The following is a 25,722-nucleotide window of genomic DNA, read 5'->3' as shown; positions in this document are numbered from 1 at the left end:
CAAGCAGGGAGAGCACAAAGAAGCGGGCTGTTACTCTGCTGCAATGCAACTGACTGCTCCAGAATAGACTGCCAACTGAGTGTGAACGTGACAGGAAGATTACCTAGAGTCCCAGACGGACTTGCTGAGGTTGTTTCAATGCTGGAAACCACTGGAAGGTGTTGAACTAGAAGGGTTTCGAGAAGAACGCTGGAGGAAACTCTGCCCTGCAAGGACTCAATGAGAGATTTATTTTCAAGTCTTGGTATTTCCTCTGTTTCATCAGCAGTTCTGAGTTTTCCTTGGTTGAAGAGTTAACTTATTCTAAGGAAGTTAACTATGCTGTAAATAAAACCCAATTTTTTTGAGACTGCCAGCTGTTCCACCCAAGGACTTATATGAGTCATGCTCCATCATACCGAGTGTGGTTTAAAGTTTGAATAAACTCTCTCAGTGATGCAGCAAGGTTAAGCCTCTGCAGCTATGTCTACTCCTGTACAGATTGCAGCCCATACAATGAGCAAATTCTAGAAATTATCTGGAGGCAAAAGGTTGTTTCATATTTGGGCGAGTCAAGAGAAACCTTCGTTGCAAAAGCTCATCCCTTAGTTCATAACTGCTGTTCAAAGAATGACACTGCACATACACAAGACAATTCTTATTCAATGTTTGACAGATAAAGGTCTGCACCTTATCTGTCTGGTGTGATATCAGTTCCTCTGCTATTCTCCCATATCCTTCTCCTTGTGTAGTCTCCAAAGAAGTCTGGCACTTTGATCTGAGACTGTATGCTGAAATACCAACAGCTGTTCCAGCGAAACCAGTCCATCTTTCTTTGTTAAACCTACAGCTCTTCAGCAGGCTAAAATTCATTGGATTCAGGACAGTAATAATCACCCAGACCAGTCCCCTTACGTCTCCCAGCACAACTTCTTAAAAGTTTGTTTTTCTCTTGACACCAAGGGTAAGGTGACATTTTGATAACAACTTCCTCTGCTGTTTTCAGCTAACTCCTTATCTATAGGTTCACATTTGCATTCTTCAGATGCTTGTTTCTAGTATCTAACAGCAGCACATCAAGAGGATGATTCCCCAGATGTACTTTTTCCATTCAAGTGGTACAGAAATACAACAGCATACACAATACAGTGTTTTCATGTTTCTGCTTCCAGTGCAGAAGAAGGGAGTAAACAGAAAGGAACAAAATATGGCCCAGGAGGAACTGGAAGACCAGCAATAAATCATGTTTCTTCAGTGTGATATAGGAGAAAGAAAGGAAAAATGGCTGTGCCAGCTGGTCAGATTTAAAATACCGTCAATTAACTAAATCTGACGGTTTTGCTTTTTTAAAAATGGTCAACAAGAAAGCATGGGGCTACAAGAAAAGTTGGAGTCCAAGCTACACTGCAAGATGTAGCAGCAAGTAGTAGTTGTTATTTTCAAACACTAGCCAGTTACATTTTTATGAAGAAGCAAGGAAAACATCTGCTGTTATTTTTACATTAACAATTGGCCCTACCCTCAATATCCATGTTATTTCATAAACGAATATATCTGACTATAGTAAAGCGAGGAAAAAAAAAAGCAAACCTGCACCTTACAAATCCCAGTAAAATTACTCTTTCAGTATTCTTTTAATCTTCTAGAAATGTACATAAAATACCATCTGTATACTTCCATACTCGGGCTTTATTTTATATATGAATAGAGATCTAAAAATATCTTACATAACAAATCAAATTTATTTACCTTTTTTTACTTTTATTTATTTTACTTTTGGTAGCATAAAGCTCACTGTAAAAGCTGAGAGATCTCCACGCTATGGTGTACTATGCAACACTGAAGCACTTCTATAAATAACACTCTGCAGACTCGTGGAACATGCTCCAACAACAAATTATTGTTTCTGGGACTTGTTCATATTTTAGGGCTGATAAGCAATTTTCATTTAACTCTTTACTTTTTGGAGCAATGCAGAAAGCTACTTTAAAAATAATCTGAGCATAAAAGAAAATGAAAGGGACATAAGAGGGATTTTTTTAAAACAATACATTTAAAAAAAATTTCTCCATGGGGAGAACTAATCAAATTAAAAATATGTGATGTAAAGACATTTGTCTTGTCCCATGGCTGCTTATTTTCTTCAAGACCCCTTTGTGAGGGATCTTGCCTTCCAGAAATCCAAGCAGCCCATATCAAGTGGATCATTCTCCGCTACAGGACCACTGAAACCTTTAGAGAATTCTTAGTTTTTTCTCTACAAAAGCTGTCCTGACTTAACCTCTGTACCTCACTCTCATCCAAATGGGCAGTGATCTTATATTCTACTTCCACTAATATGCCCAAAATAGACATCGGGTTTCTAAGTCAGTAGTCCTCTGGTCTCCCCTGGAGCTCTGCCAAAATTGGCATCACCGTTGCTTCCTCGTTCCTGCAGTATCAGCACAACTCTTGGTGAGCAACTCCACATAAGAGGCAGAAGCAGCATTTCAGCTGTTTCATTCCTGAGTTTCTTTAGATCTCTCTGCTGAATACACAGATATGAAGATTTATTACCACTTATTTTATTTAGTCTAGCTATTCCTTGACCTCTCCTCCTCACACTTCACCTTGAGATCAATGCTGTAATGAGTCTTCCATAAATGCAGGAAACTCCTTTCTTCCACAATGAATGAAGAAACATTAAAAAAAATATTTACTAGATTTACTATGTTGAATCACAAGGTATAGTTCCTGAATATGAACTTACTCTGAAAAAGACAAATCAGTTCATCAATTCATTCTGTACAGTTAAAAAAATACTTTGTGCTTTCTAATCATTGTTAAACTTGTTGTAATATTTCTCTTTTCACTGCTAATTTAATTTGTCAAAAAGACAAATCTTTTTTTTTAAATTTTTTGAATTTTTCAGTATCCCTTTTCATCCAAGCAAAATTTCAGATGCTTTTGCAGTTATTTAAAATTACTCTATTACCAATTTGCATTCATGGTAACCAAGTATTAAACATTAAGAATGGATTAAATTGAATGCCCTTCTATTCCTATCTTTTTTCCTTTTTTTTTTCCTTTGTGATTGAGAACAACTAGCTGGTCTAGAATCAACTAAATTAATACTTTGCTTTCAATGGCGGAGGGAAAGTAGCTTTCTTATGATTGATTTTAAACATTTCAATATCCTTCCAAGAAGACAAAGCAGGCAAGCTACACAACACAGCCTAGTCCTCTAAAACTTTTACTATTTCTTTTATATGCACTTACATTTTGTATCAACAGGCACTTGAATTCACGCAACATGACTTACAAGAGTGGGTAACTTAAGTGTGTTTAAGGTATGACTACAAATACCTTTCTGAGCAAGTGTCTAACTTTGTTCTATTTGTAATTTATAAAATTAAGTACTGTATACCAATTTACAAGTTCAAAGGGCATAGATATGACAGAATGCCTTAAATTTGTATTTTTCAAACTTCTTAAAGCTGACACTAGCATCATGAAATTAAATCAAAACACAAATTAACGAAACCCTACCATGTCATCTTCTTATTCTGCTGTAATTCATTACAATACTCTTTTCTCTATATATATGTAAATCCTTTCATTTCAGTAATACAGTGTATTCAACAATGAACACTATGTAACATTAAAATATAAGTTACCCTCCATCATATCTAGTCCCTTTGAAAAAAGCAATTAACCCAACACCACAGCTCTACAGTTGAAAGGCTAAAATCTTCCTTTTCTGAATGAAGGAAATTTACGAGCATATTTTCCTGCACAGAGGTATCAGATAGAAGAGAGATGGGAACTTGTGGCACAGGGGACAGAATGGCAACACCACACCAGTTATAATTACCACAAAGCGATGGGTATGGTGGGGTTACAGCAGCCCTTGCAGTGCCACTTGCTAATTTGCTCAACAGCACATCTTTCACTGAGGGATAAACCACCCTGCATCTGTGTTAATACAGGTAGTGACTCAGAAGTAGCTGTCACTGCACTCACCCTGCAGTTGAAGCCAGAACATTCCCAATGCCAAATCTACCTCACAAAATAAAAACCTCTTTAGAGGGCAATTTATTTTTTTTTTTTAATATGTGGGCTTTTCAGACTAAGAAACTGATTCATTCAATAAGGCTAGGCTAAGCACCTGACCAAGTCAAGCACACATTTCCATGGAATTAAAATCTTGCATCATATCATACCAGTAATTTTATTTTCTTTCTTTCTTCTTAAAAATGTGTCTTATTTCCTACCCATATTAACAAGTTGAAATTCCAGCATCGTTTAAGATAAGCCACTGCACTGCAAAATTGCAAGTGACTTTGTGCATTTCTGAAATAAAAGTTGACTTGTCGACTAATGCTAGATTTTTCAGTTACACTATCCACTGTTTCTTCTTCTTGGTGAAAATGTGTTTCATTGCAGGCAAATGACTAGTTATTGTGATATTTTTAGGCTAAAGTTTAATTTATAAAATAAAGTTTCAGATACTACGTCTGGAAAGGGAGGAAGGCAGCGAGTCACTTAAAAGATGACAATGTACGTAGAGTCTATACTTATCCTTAAGAAGAGATAGAAGAGTTTTGGCAATGGTTCTCTCTGATTTTTTGTAAGTATTAAAGAAACCAAACTTGGCTGAAAATTACTATTCCATGGTAAATCTCTTAATGAATTCAGCTCCCAGAAGAGGAGGTGGAAGAATGCCCTTTGAAGAGGGGATATGAGGACAAAGAGGCTACATAAGCTGATAGGAAGAGGACGCAGAAATGAGTACCAGTAGCTAGTGGGGAGAACTCTGGCAAAGTACTTTCATCAACTAAATGGCTGGCCCTTCCTACACATGGCAAAGGTACCCAGGCTATACCAGCCACAGCCTTTCCAGATCTGAAACCACAGCCCGAGTAAGGCAGTTTTGAAGTCCGCTGTATGTGCACATTACATCTTTTTCCACTTTGTTCCTGCACCACAGCTGTTTATTATGATTTAAAGAGAGTTTTCTGAATGTCTTATAATAATGTTCAGTGAGGACTGCATATGTTAACATGTTTTTAAATCTGACAAGTACCACTGAACTAGATCAATTCATGATCAACTTGAAGCTTTCTGAAACAAGGTTTGAGAGATCCCCTTTAATTCTCTGTCAGGATCAGAGTCATGTTCAGGGCACTGGTGATACCTGTAGAGGATAAAAATTGTTTGGTGTATGCTGTTAGGGCCTTCTTGATTTTAACAGTGATGTCAGTGAACAGGACCACTTTTTAATGTAATTTTGGGGGTTAAAAGGATATTGAATCTCTTTTGAAAACTTTCAATCTACTTTCAGTAGCAGCACACATTGCAGCCACTCCTTCAGCTCCCTCCATCTCTTACAAGTTCACCCCATCTCTCATGGCTCTCCACAGGCCACAGTTTGATTGTCTAGTTGTCCTGCTTCATTGCTTATGTAAGATCCCAAAAGGGTTGAAGTCCTTACCCATTTCCATAACATCAGATTTTTTTATCATGTCATCGAGACTCTGATCACTTAGTTTACTCCTACTAGTATGGAAAACAATAGCATGCTTTTTCGGGAAATCACTGTAAACGATCACTATGACTAACAGATGCTTATCACATGGCTTCTATATTTTTATTATAATCTAGAAAAGTCACTCTATTCCTCAAAATGGATGGCTATTTTCCTACATATATTTGTAACACACACTTTTTATTTTTAGCAAAATTTCAACAAGCATCATGATTACAACAAGCATGATTTGATTCTTTTTTTTAAGTATGTCCCTGACAGTATGTCATAAATTTTGCAGATCTTACAACCGCCTGCATTTTAAGGCATCCCAAACATGTGCTGTTCTACTTAGCTGTCATCAGTTTCCTGACATTCACCTACTGCATCCATGTTTGCATTCGAGACGTATCACACTATGGCGCTGCCACTTCCTTTTCTCTTAGGTGCGTCTTTATTCATATCGTTCACACCTGTCAACCAATTCACCTTCAGCTAGTCATATCTTTAAAATGCTAATGTATGCTATGCTATGCAACAACGTACTTACGTCTTTTACAGGCTGGATAACAATTTTAACTGAATGAAAAAATTTAGGAAGAAACTTTGGTACAATGATTTATGTGAGTAAGCTATAGTACATCTATTTATAGCATTACACAGCCTTTTAATGATAGTCTGTTGGTATAATTGAGAATCCTTGCACAGAGCTTGGACAAAAACAACAACAATATTTAATTGCATTTTATATGCAAAAATTAATGGGACTTCAGCTAACAGCAACATGTTATTCATATGCTATGAATTCTAAATTGGGATGTGACGTATCGTTTGTTCCTCAAACTCATTGAAGATGCATATATTAATTTACAAGAACTCTTGAAAATGCATATGGGGAAGAAAAATTAGTTCTACAGTTTACACAAAATGAGGAAAATGGAGAGAAAGTTTATCACAGGACACCCACAACATAAGCAATCAACTTGCATTAGAAAGGCATACATTAATAGAGCAATGAAAGATTACACATAAAAGAAAGATTTAATAAAAAGTTGGTATAGAAAGAAAAACAAAAGTTTGTGATTTTGTTTAAATTATCCTGTTAGAGCAATAAAAAATCCCAGACATCCTTTGACATATTTGCAGAGTATTTGCATGTCACAATAACAGTCCCAGGCACACTAACACTCCAGTCTTCTATTTTTATAACTACTATAACAAGCTGAACATGTTTTTTTCCCTATGGTACCAGAAAACAAATGTTCATTCTTAACATATGGTGACCATACAGGGACCATACCTGGAAGAACATCTTAAAATGAAGGAAGACTACCAGTGCAAATTTTTTTTTGTAAATATGGAGAGAAAATAGAGTTGTTATTAATTTTAAATTCCATTCTTCACAAACAGATTCTGCCCAGCAATCTCTACACTGCGAAATCAGAGATGAGGAGTTACTCATCTGGAGTAAACCTCTTGACTGTAACTGTGCTTTTAAAGAGTGTTGTCAGTGTGGATCGTATTACAGCTGCACATAATCCCTATGAGCACTAGGCCTTTTTTTAAAAGTAATTAAAAAAAGAAATGTAGCCCTGGTTGTTGCAGCATATCAGCCCTGGGCTGCCTGAAGCTTCCCTTCAAAATAAAGGGCATTATTAAGGGTATCTGTGATGGACTGACTCATGCATAAAACCAGACATGACCTATAAAGCAAAGGGAATTTAACAAAGCCAAGTTATATCCTTATTTTTCCTCAGACCTCTCCCATTAGAAAGATCACAGTAGCCAATACAGCCTGGAGTTGGGATGGAAGGCAGGCGTCAGGATCTACTCTGGCTAGAGCATTTCTAAAGGATGACATATGCAATTGGAGAAAGTCAGTCTTTCAAAACTGATATTCTTTCAAAATATAAGAAATAGAGAAGAGCATAAAATCATTAAAAGGCATGCAAAAAAGTTCTGGAGAAGCAACTTTCTCTGAGCAATAGAAACAAAGGATTTTTGTTATCAGGGAGTTTAACCAGAGTTGGGGAGGCCAAAGGAAGATAAAATGCACTGCAGAAAGACTGCCAAAAAGCTAGGTAACTTCTTTCATTCCTACCAACCAGAAGCGATTGGGAAGATGCAAAACTATTAATTCTGGGGTATGAATCAAAGAAGTTGATACAAATTAATGTAGCAGTAGAACTGGTTTTAGAGTAAAGTGACAAAATGAACTGGAACAATTATCAGGGCCAATTTTTTTCTGATGATACAAAGTTATTCATAATAACTAGAAGATGGACTCTGAAAAGCTGTAGAAAGGTCTCAGAACACAAAGGCCGTGGTTTCACAGGATACACAACACAGCATACGCACCAGCCATTACCGAGAGCTCCCTTCCAGCCTCCCCCACCACTGTCAGCCATTATGGTCCCCATCTCTCTTCCGTGATATTGATGTTTGCATTGGGGATAGGTGGCAGGGCTTTGACAGCAGAGGACCTGCAGAGGTGGCCTCTGTGGGAAGAGGTCAGTGGCTCTACAACAGACCCACTGCAGAACACAGCTGAGCCCATCAGCAAAGCTGGTAGTGTCTATGGGAAAATATGAGTAAGAAATGGCAGGAAGAGGAGGAGGAAACAAAAAGAATGAGAAACAACAGAGGGAACACCAAAGTCAGAGGAGGAGGAGACGCTCCATGCTGGAGCACATATCTATGCTGCAGGTGATGGAGAACAATGCCAGAGCAGGTGGGTATGCCTGAAGGGACTGCAGCCTGTGGAGAGCCCATGCTGGAGCAGAGAAAACCTGTGAGGAGGAAGGAGCAGCAGCAGACAGGAACCACTATGTACTGACCACCTCTCTATCCCCGCCATGCTGCTTGAGGGGAGGTAGTGGAGTTGGTAGTGAAGGAGTGAAGTTGAGCCTGGAAAAGGTGGGGAGAAAAGATGTGGCTTTATTATCTGTCTCTTTTGCTTCTCACTAGCTGAAGCTATGTTAGTTGTCAAGAGATTAAGCTAATTTTCCCAAAGTTGAGTCTGTTTTGCCCACAGCGGTAATTGGTAAGTGATTTCCCTGACTTTATCTTGACCCACGAGCTTTCTCATGCCTGTTTTTTTTGACTATTTTTCTCCCCTTTTCCTGCTGGGGTTGAGGGGGAGTGAGTAGCTGAGTGGGAGTTTGGCTGTGGGCCATGGCTAACCCACCACAATATTACACTATTTCCTAAATACTACAGGAATCTTCCTATTCAGTGCTGCAAGAATGTTTGGGCTTATCAGCCATCATTAAAACCTGAAAATTCATTATCTTGTGTAAAGTCATCAATAGAGTGATTTTCCACTATCTGCTAAAAGCAGAAAATTAAAAAATGCGACACGGATTTTGTATTGTCTTACTGCTTCAGTAGTCACATTTGATGACCTATAATCAGAAAGCTGATAACTGCTGAATTTAAAAAATCCAATGACAGTAGCAAAGAAGAAGAAGCTTTAAAATAGGCACACAGCAATCTGGGCTTTAGACCATTTGAGACTGACTTATGTGGGCATCAAATAAAACTATGCAGGCAATGACTAAAACAAACAAAAGGGAATTATTTTTCACACCATATGCAGTTGAGCTGAAAACGTGTGCCACAGGACTGTGGATGTCAAAATTGGTTAAATGCAATAGCATCAATTCTGGTTCATTGAGTAACTGAGCCATAGATTTCCTCATGCTCAAATAGATTACTGGGGAAGTATCACTATATGCATAAGATTATCTTTTCCACTTTTTCATAGGCATAAGTTATGGGCTAGCAACAAGATATTGAGCTAGATGATCATTTCCTTTGTCAAAGAGTGACTGATGCTCCTTATTCCTAACAATCTCTTTTACTCTGCTTTTCAACAACTTTTCTCTTTCGGTCTATTTAGAATATTTTAAATAAATATACTTGTCCTCTGAGCCTCTCATATGGTAGTTTAAATAGTCTCCATATCTCCTTCCTGCCTTTCCAGATTTCAAGTTATCTCCTAAATGCTGTTTTCAATCAGTTTCCTGATTTTCATGTAGTTTCCTTTTTTTAAAGGTAACATTACTTTTGTGATTTTTTTCCATTTTAACCATGCAGGGATGGTCACATACAATGTTCAGGACTAAAACAAGGCTTATTTTCCTTATAGGATTTCTCCAGTTAGCTTAAAGAACTGAGAAGAAACTTAGCTTAAAAACTTGACCCTAGCAAGCTTATGTCTGCACACCTATGCATGCTCTATCATAACCCATAACAGACCATGGCCCACAACATTTACCCAGCCCGTATGGATGTGATTGAAGCCTCCTGCTGTTGTTGCATTTGCCATAGGCAAAGATAGTCTCATCTCCCTGAGCAGTTCCTCACCCTCAATGAGTGGCTGAGAATACAGAACAGCTGGGATCTGACTTCAGCTTTTGCATTTTGTGTTTTCAAAAAAGTTCATCCTTCTTTGCACAGACTATCTAGGGGGGGAGTAGAAGGCAGGTTGTTTTACATTTTTGAGGTTTTTATTGAATGGCCATTAATGGCCATCTAAAAAAAATGGGAAGTGGGGATAAGGAAGGTGAACAAAGTTTGAATAGGACCAGCATATCAGACACCCACAAATATCTACAAGCACTAATCTGACTAATCACACAAAAGGAACACTGTAGTAGGAGTGAAACTGATATGTCCTCAAAGACTAAACCGGTCCTGGTTTTTATGGCATGAAAGATCTCCCTGAAAGATTGTACAGAAAAAAAATGTACTTTAAAAGAAGAAAGATAAACATGAGGAATGTAGGCGATATCCCAACAGAAGAAAAGAGGCATGGAAGAAGACACCAATTTATTGGCGCAGAGAGACATGAAGGAAGGAAATAGAATTATATTTAAGAGTATAAAATGAATTTTGAGATCCTCTTAACAAGAATATCTGACAAAGACTAATGATGCCACAAATGCAAATGACAGAGGAAAAGGAATGCTTCTTGATGAAGTTATTTACAGCATGGCTTTGGGTATTCAAAGTGATGGATCTGGGAAAAGTCAGCTGCAGTTCTTTTCTCCATCAGATTTCATTACGTCATTAATACAAAGGAAATCCAAAGCACTGGACATAAATAACAGTGTGGGAGAAAGGCAACAGTTAGTTTATTAAAATATAGAGCAGCCACAAATGCATGTCAGCTGGAAGTAGAAGATTCTTACACAGTCGAAAGAATGACTATGAAAGAGCCTTCAAATACAAGCAGTTCCAATAAAAGCCCCACCTAGTGTGAAGAGGGAGGCATCTAAAGTTACAAAAAGGCTGAGACAATATATTTCCTCGCAATTCCAAGGTACAAGATTTTAGAGATCTTGCAGACTTCCAAGTAATCGACTAAAGGACATCAGCATTGCAGCCATCAGGGTAATATCCTACACAGACAGCTGAATTGTATTAAAAATATTTAAAACATTAAAGCATTTTAAATTACAGTAGTCTAAAAGTGCCAGAGGCAATTTTATTTTTCTTTAGGAGGAAAAAGATAAATACTACATATTTCTATCAGATTTTGGTTACAGCAAATAAGCAATGTCCTTGAATGAAGATCTTTGATATTTCAGTTAAGGGCATAGTGGTTTATGTAGCTACACTCTGAAAGCAGGAAAACTACTGTGTAGAATGGAGTGGTGAGAGATCAATTAAACAGTGAAGACAGCTCCAGTCCAGCATTGGTAGACAATAGAACGGATTTAATTGCTGATTCTATGTGACCTCCAGTAATTTGATTTCTAAGCAAACTTTGGGAAATGCAAAACTGAAAGGACAATAGCACATTATATTCCAAGGTCCTCTGAAATGTCAAATTGAACTTAACAAGAAACATAATGCTGCCAAAGTGTTGTGACATTACAGAAAATCACCTGGACCAACTGGAGAAAGTATGGCAACACAAAATAATCAGAGGTCTAGAAAACATGGTCTGCAAGCCACAATGGAAAAAAGCAGGCTTGTTTGCCCTATTAAAGGAATAACTGAGGGGAGAGAGGGCAATAGCCTCCAGGTACACAGAAGGCTGTAATAAAGTGGAAAGGAATAAACCTTATTCACATCCATTAAGAACTGCATTTACAGGCCTAGATTGCATTGTGGGATATTTAAATTGGGCAACACGGAAAACATTCCCCAAAGATAAAAACTGAGGGGAACAGAACATCTAGGAAAGGTGTAGAAGCTCCAGATTTTGAAGAGTCAGTTAGACCGGTATCTGTTAACGATGTTTCAAGTATACTTAGTCCTGTCACCAAGCGAGGACAAGGATTAAATAATCTCTTCACATTTGAGATTTCTTTGTCTAGGTTTTACAAAAATATTCTGAAGTAAGAATAAAACCTTCTACAAATTATATTTTGAAAACAGATCCAGTAGGGTCTACTCTACGATTCTGTTTCTGCTCACGAAAATCAGTTGAATATTTCAGTTATACACAAATCCCTCTTTTTAAAAGGAACAAATTAAGTTCACAAAATGGGTTTCAGTAGATACATGAGGTGAATGTAAAAGTGGTAAGTGGTAAATCTGTGTACTTTTTCTTTCTCTCTCACTTCTCTTTTTCTCTTCATTCCTTTTTGAAGCTCTGTCATCAGAAAACACATTAAAACTGGAGGAGGCTGGAAAGAATTTATTAGCAGCTCTGGTAAGGGTTTAGAAGGAAAGTGTCAGGTTTCAGTGAAAAAAGGAAATACAGGGAGAAGTAGTTCAGGGAGGTTGTTTACTTTCACCACTACAGCATTTTAAAAAGGTTAAGCAGATTTTTATCAAGATGTCAAATTTACTTTCAGTTATGATCATAGACAATGCTTCATTTCAACCACAGCAATCTCAAAGACTAAAGCAGCTGTAATTTTTGAGTTTGTTTCCTTTACTACTGCATTCAGACTTTTTTTTTAAATGAGAAGAATTTGTTGATGGCATGGACAACTGTTCATGTGATAATCTAGATTTATACAAACAAATGATTTAGTCTTATTCAACATTCTGGTTTAAAAATTAGCACAGTAGCACAGATTGAATGGCTTACAATCCAATTTCCTGGCAGATTTTAAAATGCAATTTACTGAGAAACATACTTTTATGTTGAGTATTTTGAGTAGCATGTCTGAGACATCACAGGTTTCCTTAAAGCTATTTCATAATCTGGAAAAACAAATACATTGAATGCTTTTAACAAAAACCTACTTGCCTCTATGTCCATATACTTTGAGAGCTGCTGTACATAACCATGCTGTACGTAAGTATATGCGCAAGCATCTGAGGTTGGACATGCACCTTTTAGCTCTAATAGTTACAGTATCAGCATGCCCGTATCACCTCCTCTCTCCCCATATAAACTGGGTACATTCCTCTCAATCTGAAAGACTATTTATAAGAAAACCAAAATATAACAAACATGGCTCTGAGAATCAGCAAGGCACACAGGCTGTGAACATCTTTCAGGGCAAGAGAGTACACAGAACCTCTATTTATTAGTAAGTAGCTTTTCTTTCTCCTTTCAGTAAGCATCCACATGCATGATTCTTACCAATACCTCAAATATAAAGAGGTTGCCTGAAGAGAAGCCTGGTGACCCACGTAAAAAGACTGTCAAATTCCTTACACTGTCTTTGAGTACAAACTGCTGAATCCACTGACCACTCAAAGGGAAGGAAAGGGTTTTTCTTAATAAAGGAAAATCCACGAGATCTTTCTGAGAAATCATGCTGTATTTAAGAAGAAAAAGACATTTCAATACCCACTACAAACAGTTGTCTCTGGTGAAGATGAAAGCCATCTGTGAAATAAAACTCACCAAGAATGGAACACTAGGCAAAACTTCAGCTGTGTTCAGTGTCTGACCATGCCCTGGAAAACCTAATGTAATTGGGATTGGTTATGCTGACCTCCACCTCTTCCATAATTGTAGTAGAGTCACTACTACAAGCACAGCTTATAGCATTAAAAGGCTGAGAACGAAATAAGAGGCTATTGCTCAAATGATTTTTCTTTTACATTAATCAAGCCCATGTTCACTTCCCACTACAAAGATTAGATTGTTGCCAAGTGGAAAAAAACAAATGAGGTGGTTAAGAAAACATTCTGCAGGTAGATGAGAAAAAATTTAACTCCACAGTTTTTGCAAGCACAAGCCCAAAATAACTGTAAATGAAGTTTTCCTGATTAGATAAAAAAAGGATATCTTAATTTTCAAAAAAAAATTTTGAAATCAAATACAGAGGGACTTCCTCATGAATTGCTGAATAGTTAACATAGCAATCCAAGAAAAGTACATTGCAAACCTGTGATGGTAAGGGGACGTTCTTTCATTGAGTGTCTCAAAACAACTAACTGAAAGAAACTTTACATCTGTTTGTGGTGAGCAGTCTGTTTTCGCTCTGCCACATGTCAGAGAGGCAGACCAGTGAGTCCAGCTCCACGAAGGTGGGGGGTGGTTCCCTGTGTTAACCACCCTGAAACCACAGAGATCAACCGCCCAGTTGAAACTGTCAGCAGACAGCAACATCCTGTGTCCATGCCCGGTCAAAACACAAATTAAACTGAGTCTGGGGGCTAACCCGATACCTCTACCACCATCTGGAACGTTCCAGAAGTAGCTCACTGCGCATGTGTAAGCATGCAAATGAGTCTCCACCTGTGGGAGGAGTCCAAGAGAACCCGACCTCACAAAAAGGCCACCAGACCTCAGCCATGTGGCTCGCTCCTCCACCCTGGAGCCCGGCGGACCAACCGACCAAGAGGACTGTGACTCACGGACTGAGAAGATGTTGCTGGATGCACAGGTGGTGATCCTATCTCTTTCTTTTCTCTTTCTTTCTTTTCTCCTTTTCTCCTTCTGTTCTGCATCTTTTATAAGAATAAGAACTTGCCTAGTCCTTTAGTTCCCTTGACCACAGATTTAGGGAAAGTTTGTAATAAAGTTAATTATTTTGTTTCAACATCTGGAGAGCCTGTGGTTACTCCCATGAACCACGCAGAGTATTGTAAAAGATCACGTCCCCCCACCCCCGCCGACTGGGATGCGACATTAGAAAGCTATCAACACTCTGAATGGATTGAGACTTCAAACTAAAACCATTAAAACGGCAACTCCAAACTAACATGGCAGTCAGACCGTGTGATGTGGTTCGTGGGCAGCACAGCCTTGGACTGGGCAGGTAATTGCTGCCATGGAAACACAAGTGTCTAACAGACCAACTTGCAATAACACAGCCCATGGTTCAACTACCATAAACAACTGCTCATCACCAGTTCACTCTGGGAACACAGAAGACAGCAAGACCAATTTAATAGTCAACTACCTTCCACAGAACATGACACAAGAGGAACTGAAGAGTCTGTCTGGCAGCACTGCTGAGATAGAATCCTGCACGCTTGTCAGGGACAAAATAACAGGACAGAGCTTGGGTTATGCTACTGTGAACTACGTCGAGCCCAAGGATGCTGAAACATTCTATCAATACTTATGCGTGGGTAGCAACCGATGCCCATGGCAAGGAACGGAAGACCAATACCAGGTGGATAGCTCCCCCCTTCTGATAAACTGGTTCTGAAAGGACCGAGTTCTTCTTTTCTATTGCAGGTAGAGGAATTACGGAATTACAAAGAAGTTCACTACAAGCATTTCCGTTATTGTAACCCTTATTGATTGACTGTATAGCTCTTGGTTCACAAAATTGTTTTATGGCATGTACATACATTTACCACGATCACTGTTTTGGGTAATTTGTCTCGTATACATAGGGACCACAATGAGAGGAAGGGATTCCCCCACTAATTTAGCATGGAAAATCACACAAGGATTCATACGTATACGGAATAGGACCGACCGAGGTATCTGCGTAACTCCTCCAACCTCCTCTGAACAGGGCTTAAGATTTTTTGCAACACCAATCAATGCGTCTCTCAATTTGACTTACAACCAGCGAATAGGGAGACCTTATGTCCTCCTTCCTCCAGTCTGGAAATTTGAGGACAACACATACGTTCAATGGAGGGCTGGCCACCTTTTAGTCTAGGATGAGGTGGAAACAATTGAACGCTCCAGAGGAAACTTTTCTCTAGGGCCACGTAACACCTGTTTTTGCTATTAAGAGGAAAATACTGATTTTCGGGGAGTAAACTTTCCCTCCCTCTTATTCAGACAGAACACATGTAATACCTCACGTCCTTTGATAAATCTTAGCCTATCTCATGGAGAAACTGGAAGAGCCCCAATTTTTGAGAGGGGAAATCAAACTCAGTTACCAAAAGCCTTCCAGATAACAAAAAGATCTTATGATGTGCCTTGTCAATATTTTCCCTTTGATCGTACCTTTCATCCACTCAAAATATCTGATTATTATGAAGTAGCTTTTTCACTTCATGTTACTTTCCCTTGGTGTATTTTGCTTCCAAACAGTACAGGAATTGGTCCAAGAAACCTGTTTAATTTCATGTGGATGTGGTCTTGTATAAACCCACCCTTGGTGTATTTTGCTTCCAAACAGTACAGGAATTGGTCCAAGAAACCTGTTTAATTTCATGTGGATGTGGTCTTGTATAAACCCAACCTTAAAACCACTTAAATATGCTGATATCTCTCCTTTAAATGGACACTCAGAACTTTTGCACTGTGAGAAAATAATCGATTACAATTCTGGCCCAGGAATTGCTCTGGAAATTTGGTTATTAGAAGGGATGAGTATTGATTCGGGACATGTGTATGTTTTGGGGATATCCATCAAAATTTTTTTGAAAATCGAGACTCACTATGTAACAAAACGGGTCTAGATCTGCATTTCTTGAGCTGTCCAGTGGTGAACTACCTATAGACCTGATGTCTCCAATGCCAAGCCTGTGCCTCATCTCAAATGCCTGCCTTTATTCATCCTCACTGCATTGTGTTTGCCAGCTTCTTAAAGTTTCCTCTATGATGCCTCGTCTGTATTTTCCCACATTATGTTACAGTTATAAATATCTCATTCTTCATAGAATAGTTGTTCATTACTATTATCTATATAATAGCTATGGTAGTACCATGCCATAAGAAAAGTAAAATTAATTAGCTATAGTCTCCTTGTCATTAGAAAAATTGCCGTTACAGCTAAATGAAGTAAAAACAAAGCTCCAGGAATGTCAAAAAAATTCAGACAGCCTTAACCCTGAGGCCTTGCAAACTCAGTACAAAGCACATGGCAATGGCAGTACTGTATTGCGGGGCTTCATGGTTACAGAAGACTGACAACAACACCAGAGAAAAAGGGGATGTACTAGAAGATTTTCTGCATAACAGTTTTAGCTGTATTTACACTTTTCTGTGTTAATTAGATAATGTGGACTGTGACTGTTACTATTATTGTAACTGAAATATTACTAATAATTGTTTGTTGCATTTTCATTACAGTGTTAAGACTTTAATTAGACTAACAACAGATTGTGGGCTCTATATTTATAGTGTGTTCCCTTTTGCCCACAACAATAGTTGAAGCATAACAACTTGTCCAGCTGAGACTTGAAAATCTCCCTGCACACAGATTCCACCACCTCTCCAGGCAGCCTTTCCTCTCTCTTGGGGAAGAATTGTTTACCTCCTTCCAGCCAGGATTTGCCCTGCCCCAGCTCATGCCTATTGCCTCTCATCTTTCCACTGTGTGCCTTTGAGAAAAATCTGACCACGTCTTCTCCATAAGCTCCTTCAGGTAGTAGGTGGACGTTAGTTGTCTTCCCCAAGTCTTTTCTTCTGCAGGTTAAACATCCTGAGTTCCCTAAGTCTCATCATCTATCATGAGCCATAGTCCCCTAACTACCCCTGTAGCCCTTTGGTGGACTCTCTATTTGCACACTCTATCCATCTTCCACATGGTCTACCATGCAGAACTTGGCACACAAGTTCCTCCTCAGAATAGGTTTTAATTCTGGTAATGACACGTAGATTAACAGAAAGAACTGGCACCTCACCTCACCTATGTGTATGTGTACAAACATGCCTCGAGTAGAAAATGGATTCTAAAATTCAAAAGACCAAAACTATTTTTTGTTTTTCCCGTTTACTAGTCTTGAAGCTATGCAGAGAAAAAAAAAAAACAAACCACCAACAAAATGAGGAAGCCCTTAGAAAAACTATTCTATGTTCATGAAAATATTAGTAGCTTACATTTTAAAATGCATTAACTGAACTTACAGAAATCCACATTTTATATATTTATTCCAAATAATATATTTCAAGTGTTTCTGTTCTTTACTAACAGCCTGAAGTCTTAGAAATGTATGAAGCTTCTCTGGTTTAGATTAATTTAAAAACAGTTTTGAAATATTTCAGTTCCTGTAATGAATGGTATTGCTTCACCATGTTGCGGTGAAAAAATTAAAATCCCACTCAATGATTTGAAACCTCATTCATTTTCAACTGCTACCTGAGTGTTGCTTCTAAAACCGTCATTATACTGCCTCCTTTTCAAAGGCAGCATTTTAGAGAACTCGCAGCACACCAACATCTTAGAAACACCTCCCTGTTATGTTGTAAGAATTTCTCAGTGTATATTCCTATGTCTCATGATGCAAAGCACCAAAAGAGAGAGAGATTAAGAGCAATTATGCTAACTGCTTGTCAGCATTAAGATCTTGCACTCAGTGTTAGTGAGTCATTACCCCTACAAACTGTCAGCCAGGCTGTATCAGTGAGACAAATAATGTTATGAGAGGCTATTTTAAATATATATCTTGAAATAAGGCTGCAAATTAATAGGAGTCAGAATAGTTTCATGTTTCTCTTTTATATACACTGAAAAGATAGAAAAGCTGTGTGAGAAACACCAAAGTGGACATTGAAAATACTGCCTTTTACCAGAGGAGTTTAAAAGTGAGTTTCACAACAAAGTACACTAACGGAAATAAAATCCAGTGGCCATTGTTATCAAACACAGCCCTACGAAACCACAATTCATAGAGGTGTCGTTCAAAATACGCATAAGCATCTGCATATCTACACAAAATTGTAAAGGCCCTGGGGGCACTGACTGGCCTTACTGGCCCTGACCAACCTCACCTGGACCTCCACCCTCTGCCCATGGCCCAGGAGCCTCATTTCAGCTCAGCCCGTGCCTGAGCTGTGCTGTAGGAGCTGGCTGTGGACCCTGTGGACCCTGGATAGAATTCCTGGCTTCACCTCGGACCTGCTTAGCAATTGCTGGACCTGACCCTGAGCTGTGGATTGACCTCCTGGCTTGGCCTCAGACCTGCCCCATCACCACAAACTTAGCTGGCATTCCAGACTCCTGCTAAACCCTGGCTGCCAGCAACTGCGTTTGCCCAGCCCACCCTGTGCTGTGGGGCAGGGCCCTGGCTGCTGAGGCCCCTGCCCTGCTGGGAGGTGTCATCACCCATGGCTTCCCACCCCTTGGGGAGAGCAGCCAGCCTTTGCTGTGTCCTAACAGAAATACACAGTGGTGTGGGTACAATATATCTAACTTGTACCTCAGTATATATATATGCACACCTCTGTTTCACCAGATACTAATGCACGCTGGTCTCACTTGAAAACAATGAATTTGGTGTTTCTCTTGAGTTCTTTGGCATAACTGTAGAGTGGTAATTGATACAATCAAAATGGTATTCCCAAAAAGTCTATTCAAAGACACACAAAAAAAACCAACTGAAAAACAATAGTCAGCTACATTTGTATGAGCCTACTCTCAAACAAAGTAAGAGGAAATCCATGGAATAATCTGGAATGTAAATTGTACATCTTCCAAAAACAATTATAAAACACACGATGTCCATGATCTGGAAAAATTTGCAAATTTGATCTGGAGCCCTAAGCGTTTAGAAGCACATCCTGCGCTCTGCACTTGTATAAAAGTAGCTCGTGTCACTTCTCAATCAAGTAAATTAGATTTCTCTTGTTAAAGAGATGTAGAATCAAGGGTCATGCTACAACCTTTCACAGGCTAATAAAGGCTTTGATCAAACTCAACGTTTTTAAAAATGCACCTGCTCCTACTGTTTCAACGTATGTCAATTCTCTAAAAATAGTCAGCAATATGATTGACTTGCTCCCTGAATACTAACAATGTGGATGATCTTCTGTATCTTCTTGGCAAAACAAGTAGTATTAAGAGACAGACTAAAGAACATCCACTTCTGAACTAAAGTTTGCAAACAAAGAAGTATGTTAACATTGGGGAAAAAAACCCCACTTATCAATTAATCTTTATTTACCTTTTCACATTTAAATATCTAGCATTCATGAGTGTGCTAATAAGGAGGTGCACCTCCTTGTCTTTTTGGCTGGAAAAACTGTGACATGAGATAAAAGACACATTACGGGGTTGAGAGGATAAAGGCTAAAGAAATTGGTATAAGAAGATCTGAAGAGATAATGGTTCATTGGAGGTCAAAAAGATCATTAACATTCATAGAGTACTTCACTTACTTCTGTTTAATGAGACATTGATCTATCTGTTATTAATCCAGACCTGCAATACACTACTTAGAGCTGCGTAGATGTCTTAACTAATTTGATATATTTATTTCTATCAAAACACAAATATGACAACACATACTTATATATAACAAATTACATGCAATATGTTCATTATTCTATAACACCACAATTTATCAATGAAAGATAGCTGTTCCTGCTTTCCATCTCGCTGGGCTCCAGCATATTAGAAACATAACTCCTACAAACCACAAAGAGGAAGCACCTGGCACAGAATTCCAGATATTTTTGCTTTTTTCCATTGTCAGATTCTCAACCATTTCTGCAAGACCTTCAGAAGTGCCAGGAAACCAAAACTACTTATGTCTTTCCACAGAAATCAGTAGTGTTTAGCAAGTAATACACGTTTACAGAAACCATCAGCTAGCACTATGTCTGTTCTAACTACTGCCTTCTGTAAGCAGCATTCTTACCCCTTTCAGTTCACCTACTGACAGTGTCCAGTAACACACCTTCCTGTTTCTTGCAGATATACCAATGCATTTCCTATGCCTGTAGGAAAAACCAATAGTGGAAACCTGGGCCCTTACAACTGTGCTCAGGAAGCTAAGGGCTCAGATCTCTCCCGAATAAGGGAGCTCTTGATGCCTGCTATGAATTATGCTGTTTGATTATGGTCTGTATACATCCTTCTGGCAGTTGAGGCCTAAGCACAGGGAACAGCGTTAACCACCTTCTACAAAGTCACCATGAGCCTAGAAGCCATCACAGCAGCCCCACTTCACTGGAAACAACCCAATTTGGAGTAGTACTGCTCCCAGATACCTGGCATTGGTTGCTCTGCACTCACAAGCTGTCTCACAGGAAGTAATTTGGAGATACTCTCACCCATATTCTGAACAGATAGTAAAATGTGCATTGTGTACTACCAGTTATAAAGCCTACTGATTCACTGCACACAGCTCCTGGAGGCAGAGGTGGAAACTTACAAATGAGTGCTCTTACAAAACCTCTCCTGCATTAGTACCTTATGTAGATTTTTCACCTAGTCATCAAAGCCTGCCTTTACTGTAAACTGTTCTCCTTAAGATTACCTTAAATGTTTTGCAACAACTTCAGGCAGTACGCAACCCAAGTGCCCAGCAGAATAAGACTAGTCCTCTGAACACACACAACTTATTAAAGTCCTGGTATGGACTTCCCATTTGCCTTTTCTGAAAAAAAAAGTGTTGGTGATGGATCTTGAAAACCTTCATTTAAAATAGCTACAGGTATTTGTGAGAGACATGACAGTTAAGGTCAGCTGGGACATACGAGGTATACATCTGCACTTTTTGTGACAACAGAAACGTGTCAGTGAAGGCTCTATTCTCTGACACTTAACAGTTCATAGAAGTTTGAGTCTGGTGACCTTCAAAGCAAAATACACCTATCTTCTTTACTACTTGATGAACTAATTTGTATTTCAAATTCTCTTAAACGAAGCACCTATCTGTCAGGATGATAGGCACTGTACAGAACTAGCAAAGAGAAAAAGAACTATATAAAGCAATCAGAGAAGTCTTTTATCCAGCTGCTACAATAACTGACAGATAGTCTCATTATGCAATTCCCCTAGCTCCTCTTAACATACCTGACCCCTAGAACTGTATCACATGAATCATCAGTATTGTAGTTTCAAATAGTTTTCAGAAACAGTGCAGTGATATCTTCTCGCAGTGATTTTGCAGTATTGGTCTTGGGTATGAAGAACTGAAGATTCCCAAAGCACACATACACATCTCGCAGCTCATCCAACGAGAGCAACAAAAGCGACGGTGTGCAACCAGAATCTATATAGCATTTTCAACTTTCTTTATCATAAAATATTTTCATAGAACAAATGAAAGAAAACATATATTTGACAACACAAATAATTACACTACCTTCATATATTCAGATGGAAATTGTGCATAACCTTGTTCAAGACTTTGCATATTTCATTAAGTAACTTTAAGTAATTCATTAAGTGTTCCTGCATTAGCAAACTGGATTATATAGAATGATACAGTGATATATATATAGTGATGAATGGGAGCATAGTGTGAAAACAGCAAAACAGATCCAGACATGGGTGTGACTTTACCTGTTGCCTTTTCTCAAATTCTAACTTGATACGGGATTTGATGCAGTTGCACGTGTCCTGATACGTCTGCTGCAGCGCAAGTTCCATGAGGTGTTTGTGGTATGCTCCTGCCAAGTTTCCGCAGATAAAAATGATTACATTTGCTAATATCTAGGGCAGTAAAAAAAAAAAAAAAAAAAAAAAAAGAACAGAAATGTCAGGGAGTTTAAATAAATAAATTAACAGAACATAATCCTAACCTGCAATGAAAGATTGCTGCAGTTATATATTTTGCTTTTGTTTGATTTCTAGCAAAGGTTCACCTTTCAAAAAGCCTTCACAATTAGTGGCAAAATCCCAAGCAAGAATACCATTTTAATTTAGGATTAAATAAGAATGATAATGAACAACATGTTTGCCTCCTTAATGAGGTATACATTTGTTAAAAAAGAAATTCAGCTCATGTTCTACATCCACTGCTGAGTATTAACCAGGTTGAATCATGATCTACTGATGTAAAACAATAGCTATGGCTCCTAATAACAACATTAGAACCCATATTATTGCCACGCTCTTTAGGCAAGACATTTTGTTTTGCAGTGCCATATGATTAAGCAGTGAAAAGTTTCACCTACATCAACAGCCTGATCTGCATTTTACCTCAGCCTCACCCGCTACTATCTGTCAGTCATCTATAAATATTAACCTTGGCGATGGTAAGCAATGTTATAAGTAGCAAGATCTGACACCTCTCTACTAGAATACACTTTTCACTACCACCAAAAGACTGCATTTGCCTAAAACACCAATCTATAAGATTTAGGATCAAACTTACAGCATCAGATGCTCAGTGTACACAACAACACATGAACATGAGAAGTAAGTTTGCTTAAAGAATTCAGTTTTATTTAGTAATTGTCTGGGACATTTCAGAGAGTAAAGCGAGGACAGAAGCAGGCCTTTCCTGTGCTTGAACTTCAAAAAGGACAGAATACTGTGTGGCGATGCTAGCACTTTCAATTGTCCTCAGTTTACTGCTGCAAAAAAAGAGACACATTTGCCCATCCTAACTCACTCGGAGCAGAAGAAACACAGTAGAGTAATGAAACCAATTCTTAATTCAATAAAAAAGATAATATTAAAAGGGAACTGAAGTTGAGATACAGCTGCAATCTCGTTAGAGCAGGACTCTTATCTGTAAGGCCCTAGTGTATCATATAGCCTGGATTACAAGTACTGCGTGATGTCATAGTACTCATGGTCTGGAAGAGAAGGAGGAAGAAAGGAGGCTAAAATTTCATTAATTCTCCACAGTTAATCTAATAATAAGGTTTATGATAGATTTCCCCAGTGATCATTTATTGGCTGGTTTTGGTGTGCCTATGTACCAGGCAATCTTTTGTGAATTGCTAGTCGTGAAAGAGCCAGAGATGTCAGAAAAAAAGTCCAACAGTATGCTACAGTGGTTCAGAGAAGAGATACATTGTCCGATTAACAGAAATCCATCTCCTTGAGGAATACATTTTATTCACAAAATAATACATGGAGTTTTAATGTTCCTTTTATAAAGGCACACTTTAAAATGAAAGTTTTAAAGAAATGCTTTTATTTTCTTCACAAATTGTAACATCATTACAGGCAATACCTGTTCCTCCATCTGTGACACGTCTGACATCTCACCTCTCATGGTTCAACGAAGCTAAAAGCAGGAACTATACACCTTTGCCACAAAAAGGATTGATGTTTTCAGTTTGATAAAACTTTTTTTTTTTCCTAAAACTTTTAAGGTCATGGCACTATAATGCTTCTAAAAGCAACATCTGAGTTCTTAAAATTCTCTAAAATACAGAAATATAAAAACAAGAAGAAAAATCTACATATTTCACTTTATCCAAAGAATCTCTCTTATGAAGTAGAAGGATAAGAAATAGGTTAAATGAAACATTTCACAACAGCCAATAATTCAAAAAAACATAAGAGATGATGGTGTACAGAAAAACATTTGAACTCAAAATACTTTTATATTTCTTTGTAAATCACAACTGTTTGATTCTGCTTTAATGTCAGCAACGTCACAGTACTCTCAGCAGACATGGATTAATGAACAAAAATCTTGTGTGACAGATTACAGTGCATCAGTAGGGTGTTCCAACTGGCTATCGTTGATGGTTTTTGAAATGAAATTACGAAATAAGAATAAATGCCTGATAATAAAGATTGCTAGGCATAGAAAATTCTCAGATACACAGTGGGAAGGTTTAGTAACAAAATGAACATGGAATTGAACTGAAATAAACAGTGTGCTGTCACAATCTCTATGTAGAGATCATTGTTGAGAAGCCGCACACAAACTTACTAAATGTATTGTCCAGCTTCATAAAGTCATAGACTATTTAAAGCAAAACTTCAGCAAAATAACCAATCAATATTTAAAAAAAAATACTGTGATGGGTAGATGGAGGAGTAAATCATGAGTATCATCTTCACAGCCATAGAAAAACAGATTACAATTTTACGACTGAACTAACTGAAGTGAGAAAAGAGATGGAAACAAGTGACTGACAGGTAAGGAAGCTCATTAACCAGGCTTTTCAGATTCTCAATGGGGTAATTCAGCCCACATGAAGCTCGATGCTGGCTTCCAGTATCTGAATTACGCTGTTTGAAGACAACTCAGATATCTCAGCTATTGCCATACTTAGTGTAGATGTAACACATAAGTGTATAAGTGAATACGTAGATAGAAACTGTGTTCAAAACATCATTAATTCTTCTGGCTAGCACGGAGTTCACTCAGAAATGTGTCACTAGGGTATTAACTTACAAAAAAATTTCCAAGAAATGGATGAACTCTTTTCTAACTCAGATGAACAGATTTTTTCACTGTATACAGTCCAGTTTGAGTAGTTCTGTATTTATCACTGAAGAGTTATTGAGTGAAATACATAATGTCAATAGACTGTTCAATGGAAAATGCAATTAACATTAATAAACAAAATAAACAACATATATACTTTTTGCTGCATATCTATATTTCCCTAAGTCTTGCTTTTTCATCTGAACTGCAGTCTAGTTTCAATGTATGAGCTGGAGACGAGCTCCATCCCAGGTTTGCTCTAAAGTCTCATAGGCATTCTCCCAGAAGGAACAAGTTCAAAGTTTTCCTCGGTTCAAAAAAATTAACTGAGCTTCCCACTTCCAAAGCAAGTATTCTAATCAGTATGCAATCCTATAAAAAGTTCCTCCTGTTCGGGCCCCTGGTCTGCGAAGATCCCATGCTGTGATACCTACCTGTACCAAAGCATTTGGAAGGAAATCCTGTGTCAGACCAGTCTTCTACCTTGTCATTTCTCTAGGCTAGGACTCCGCAGCTTTTTATCTTTTCCTCTTTTTTTTTTTTTTTCTCCCCACCCCTGCCTCCCTGCCCCCTAGATGAATGAATAATAAGAGAAGATGTAGTGGATCTTCTGGTAAGAAACTCTGCATCTTGCTGTGAGAGCTCTGATCAACTGTGCAGATAAAAATGTAGTCAGGAACATCTATAAGGGAATCAAGGAGCACCTGAATAGAGTACACAACATGTTTAGGGCTAGTGCCACGGAGGACAAGCCTGAGCTGTGGAAAAGGGTGTAACTAATGATGTAACTCAACAGTAGAAAAAGACCAGGGTGACCTCAGAGACAGTGT

At 38.3% G+C, this 25,722-nt stretch overlaps 1 protein-coding gene across 1 annotated transcript in view; it reads right to left on the bottom strand.

Annotated features, from left to right (window-relative positions):
* The window catches only part of LOC104157045 (adenylate cyclase type 2), a gene marked incomplete at its 3' end in the record, with an annotated part of 54,655 nt that extends 30,933 nt beyond the window's left edge, over positions 1-23,722 (bottom strand). The window contains exons 1-2 of the mRNA XM_009702053.1: positions 23,681-23,722; positions 22,057-22,206 (exon numbers count right to left, since the gene is read on the bottom strand). Coding sequence (XP_009700355.1) covers positions 22,057-22,206; positions 23,681-23,722 — 192 coding nt within the window. The remainder of the gene's footprint in view (positions 1-22,056; positions 22,207-23,680) is intronic.
* Between the last annotated feature and the right edge of the window lie 2,000 nt (positions 23,723-25,722).

Source organism: Cariama cristata, unplaced genomic scaffold (genome assembly GCF_000690535.1).
Source record: "Cariama cristata isolate BGI_N322 unplaced genomic scaffold, ASM69053v1 scaffold14366, whole genome shotgun sequence".
Classification (NCBI taxonomy): Eukaryota; Metazoa; Chordata; class Aves; order Cariamiformes; family Cariamidae; genus Cariama; species Cariama cristata.
This window is presented reverse-complemented; position numbering and strand designations above follow the sequence as displayed.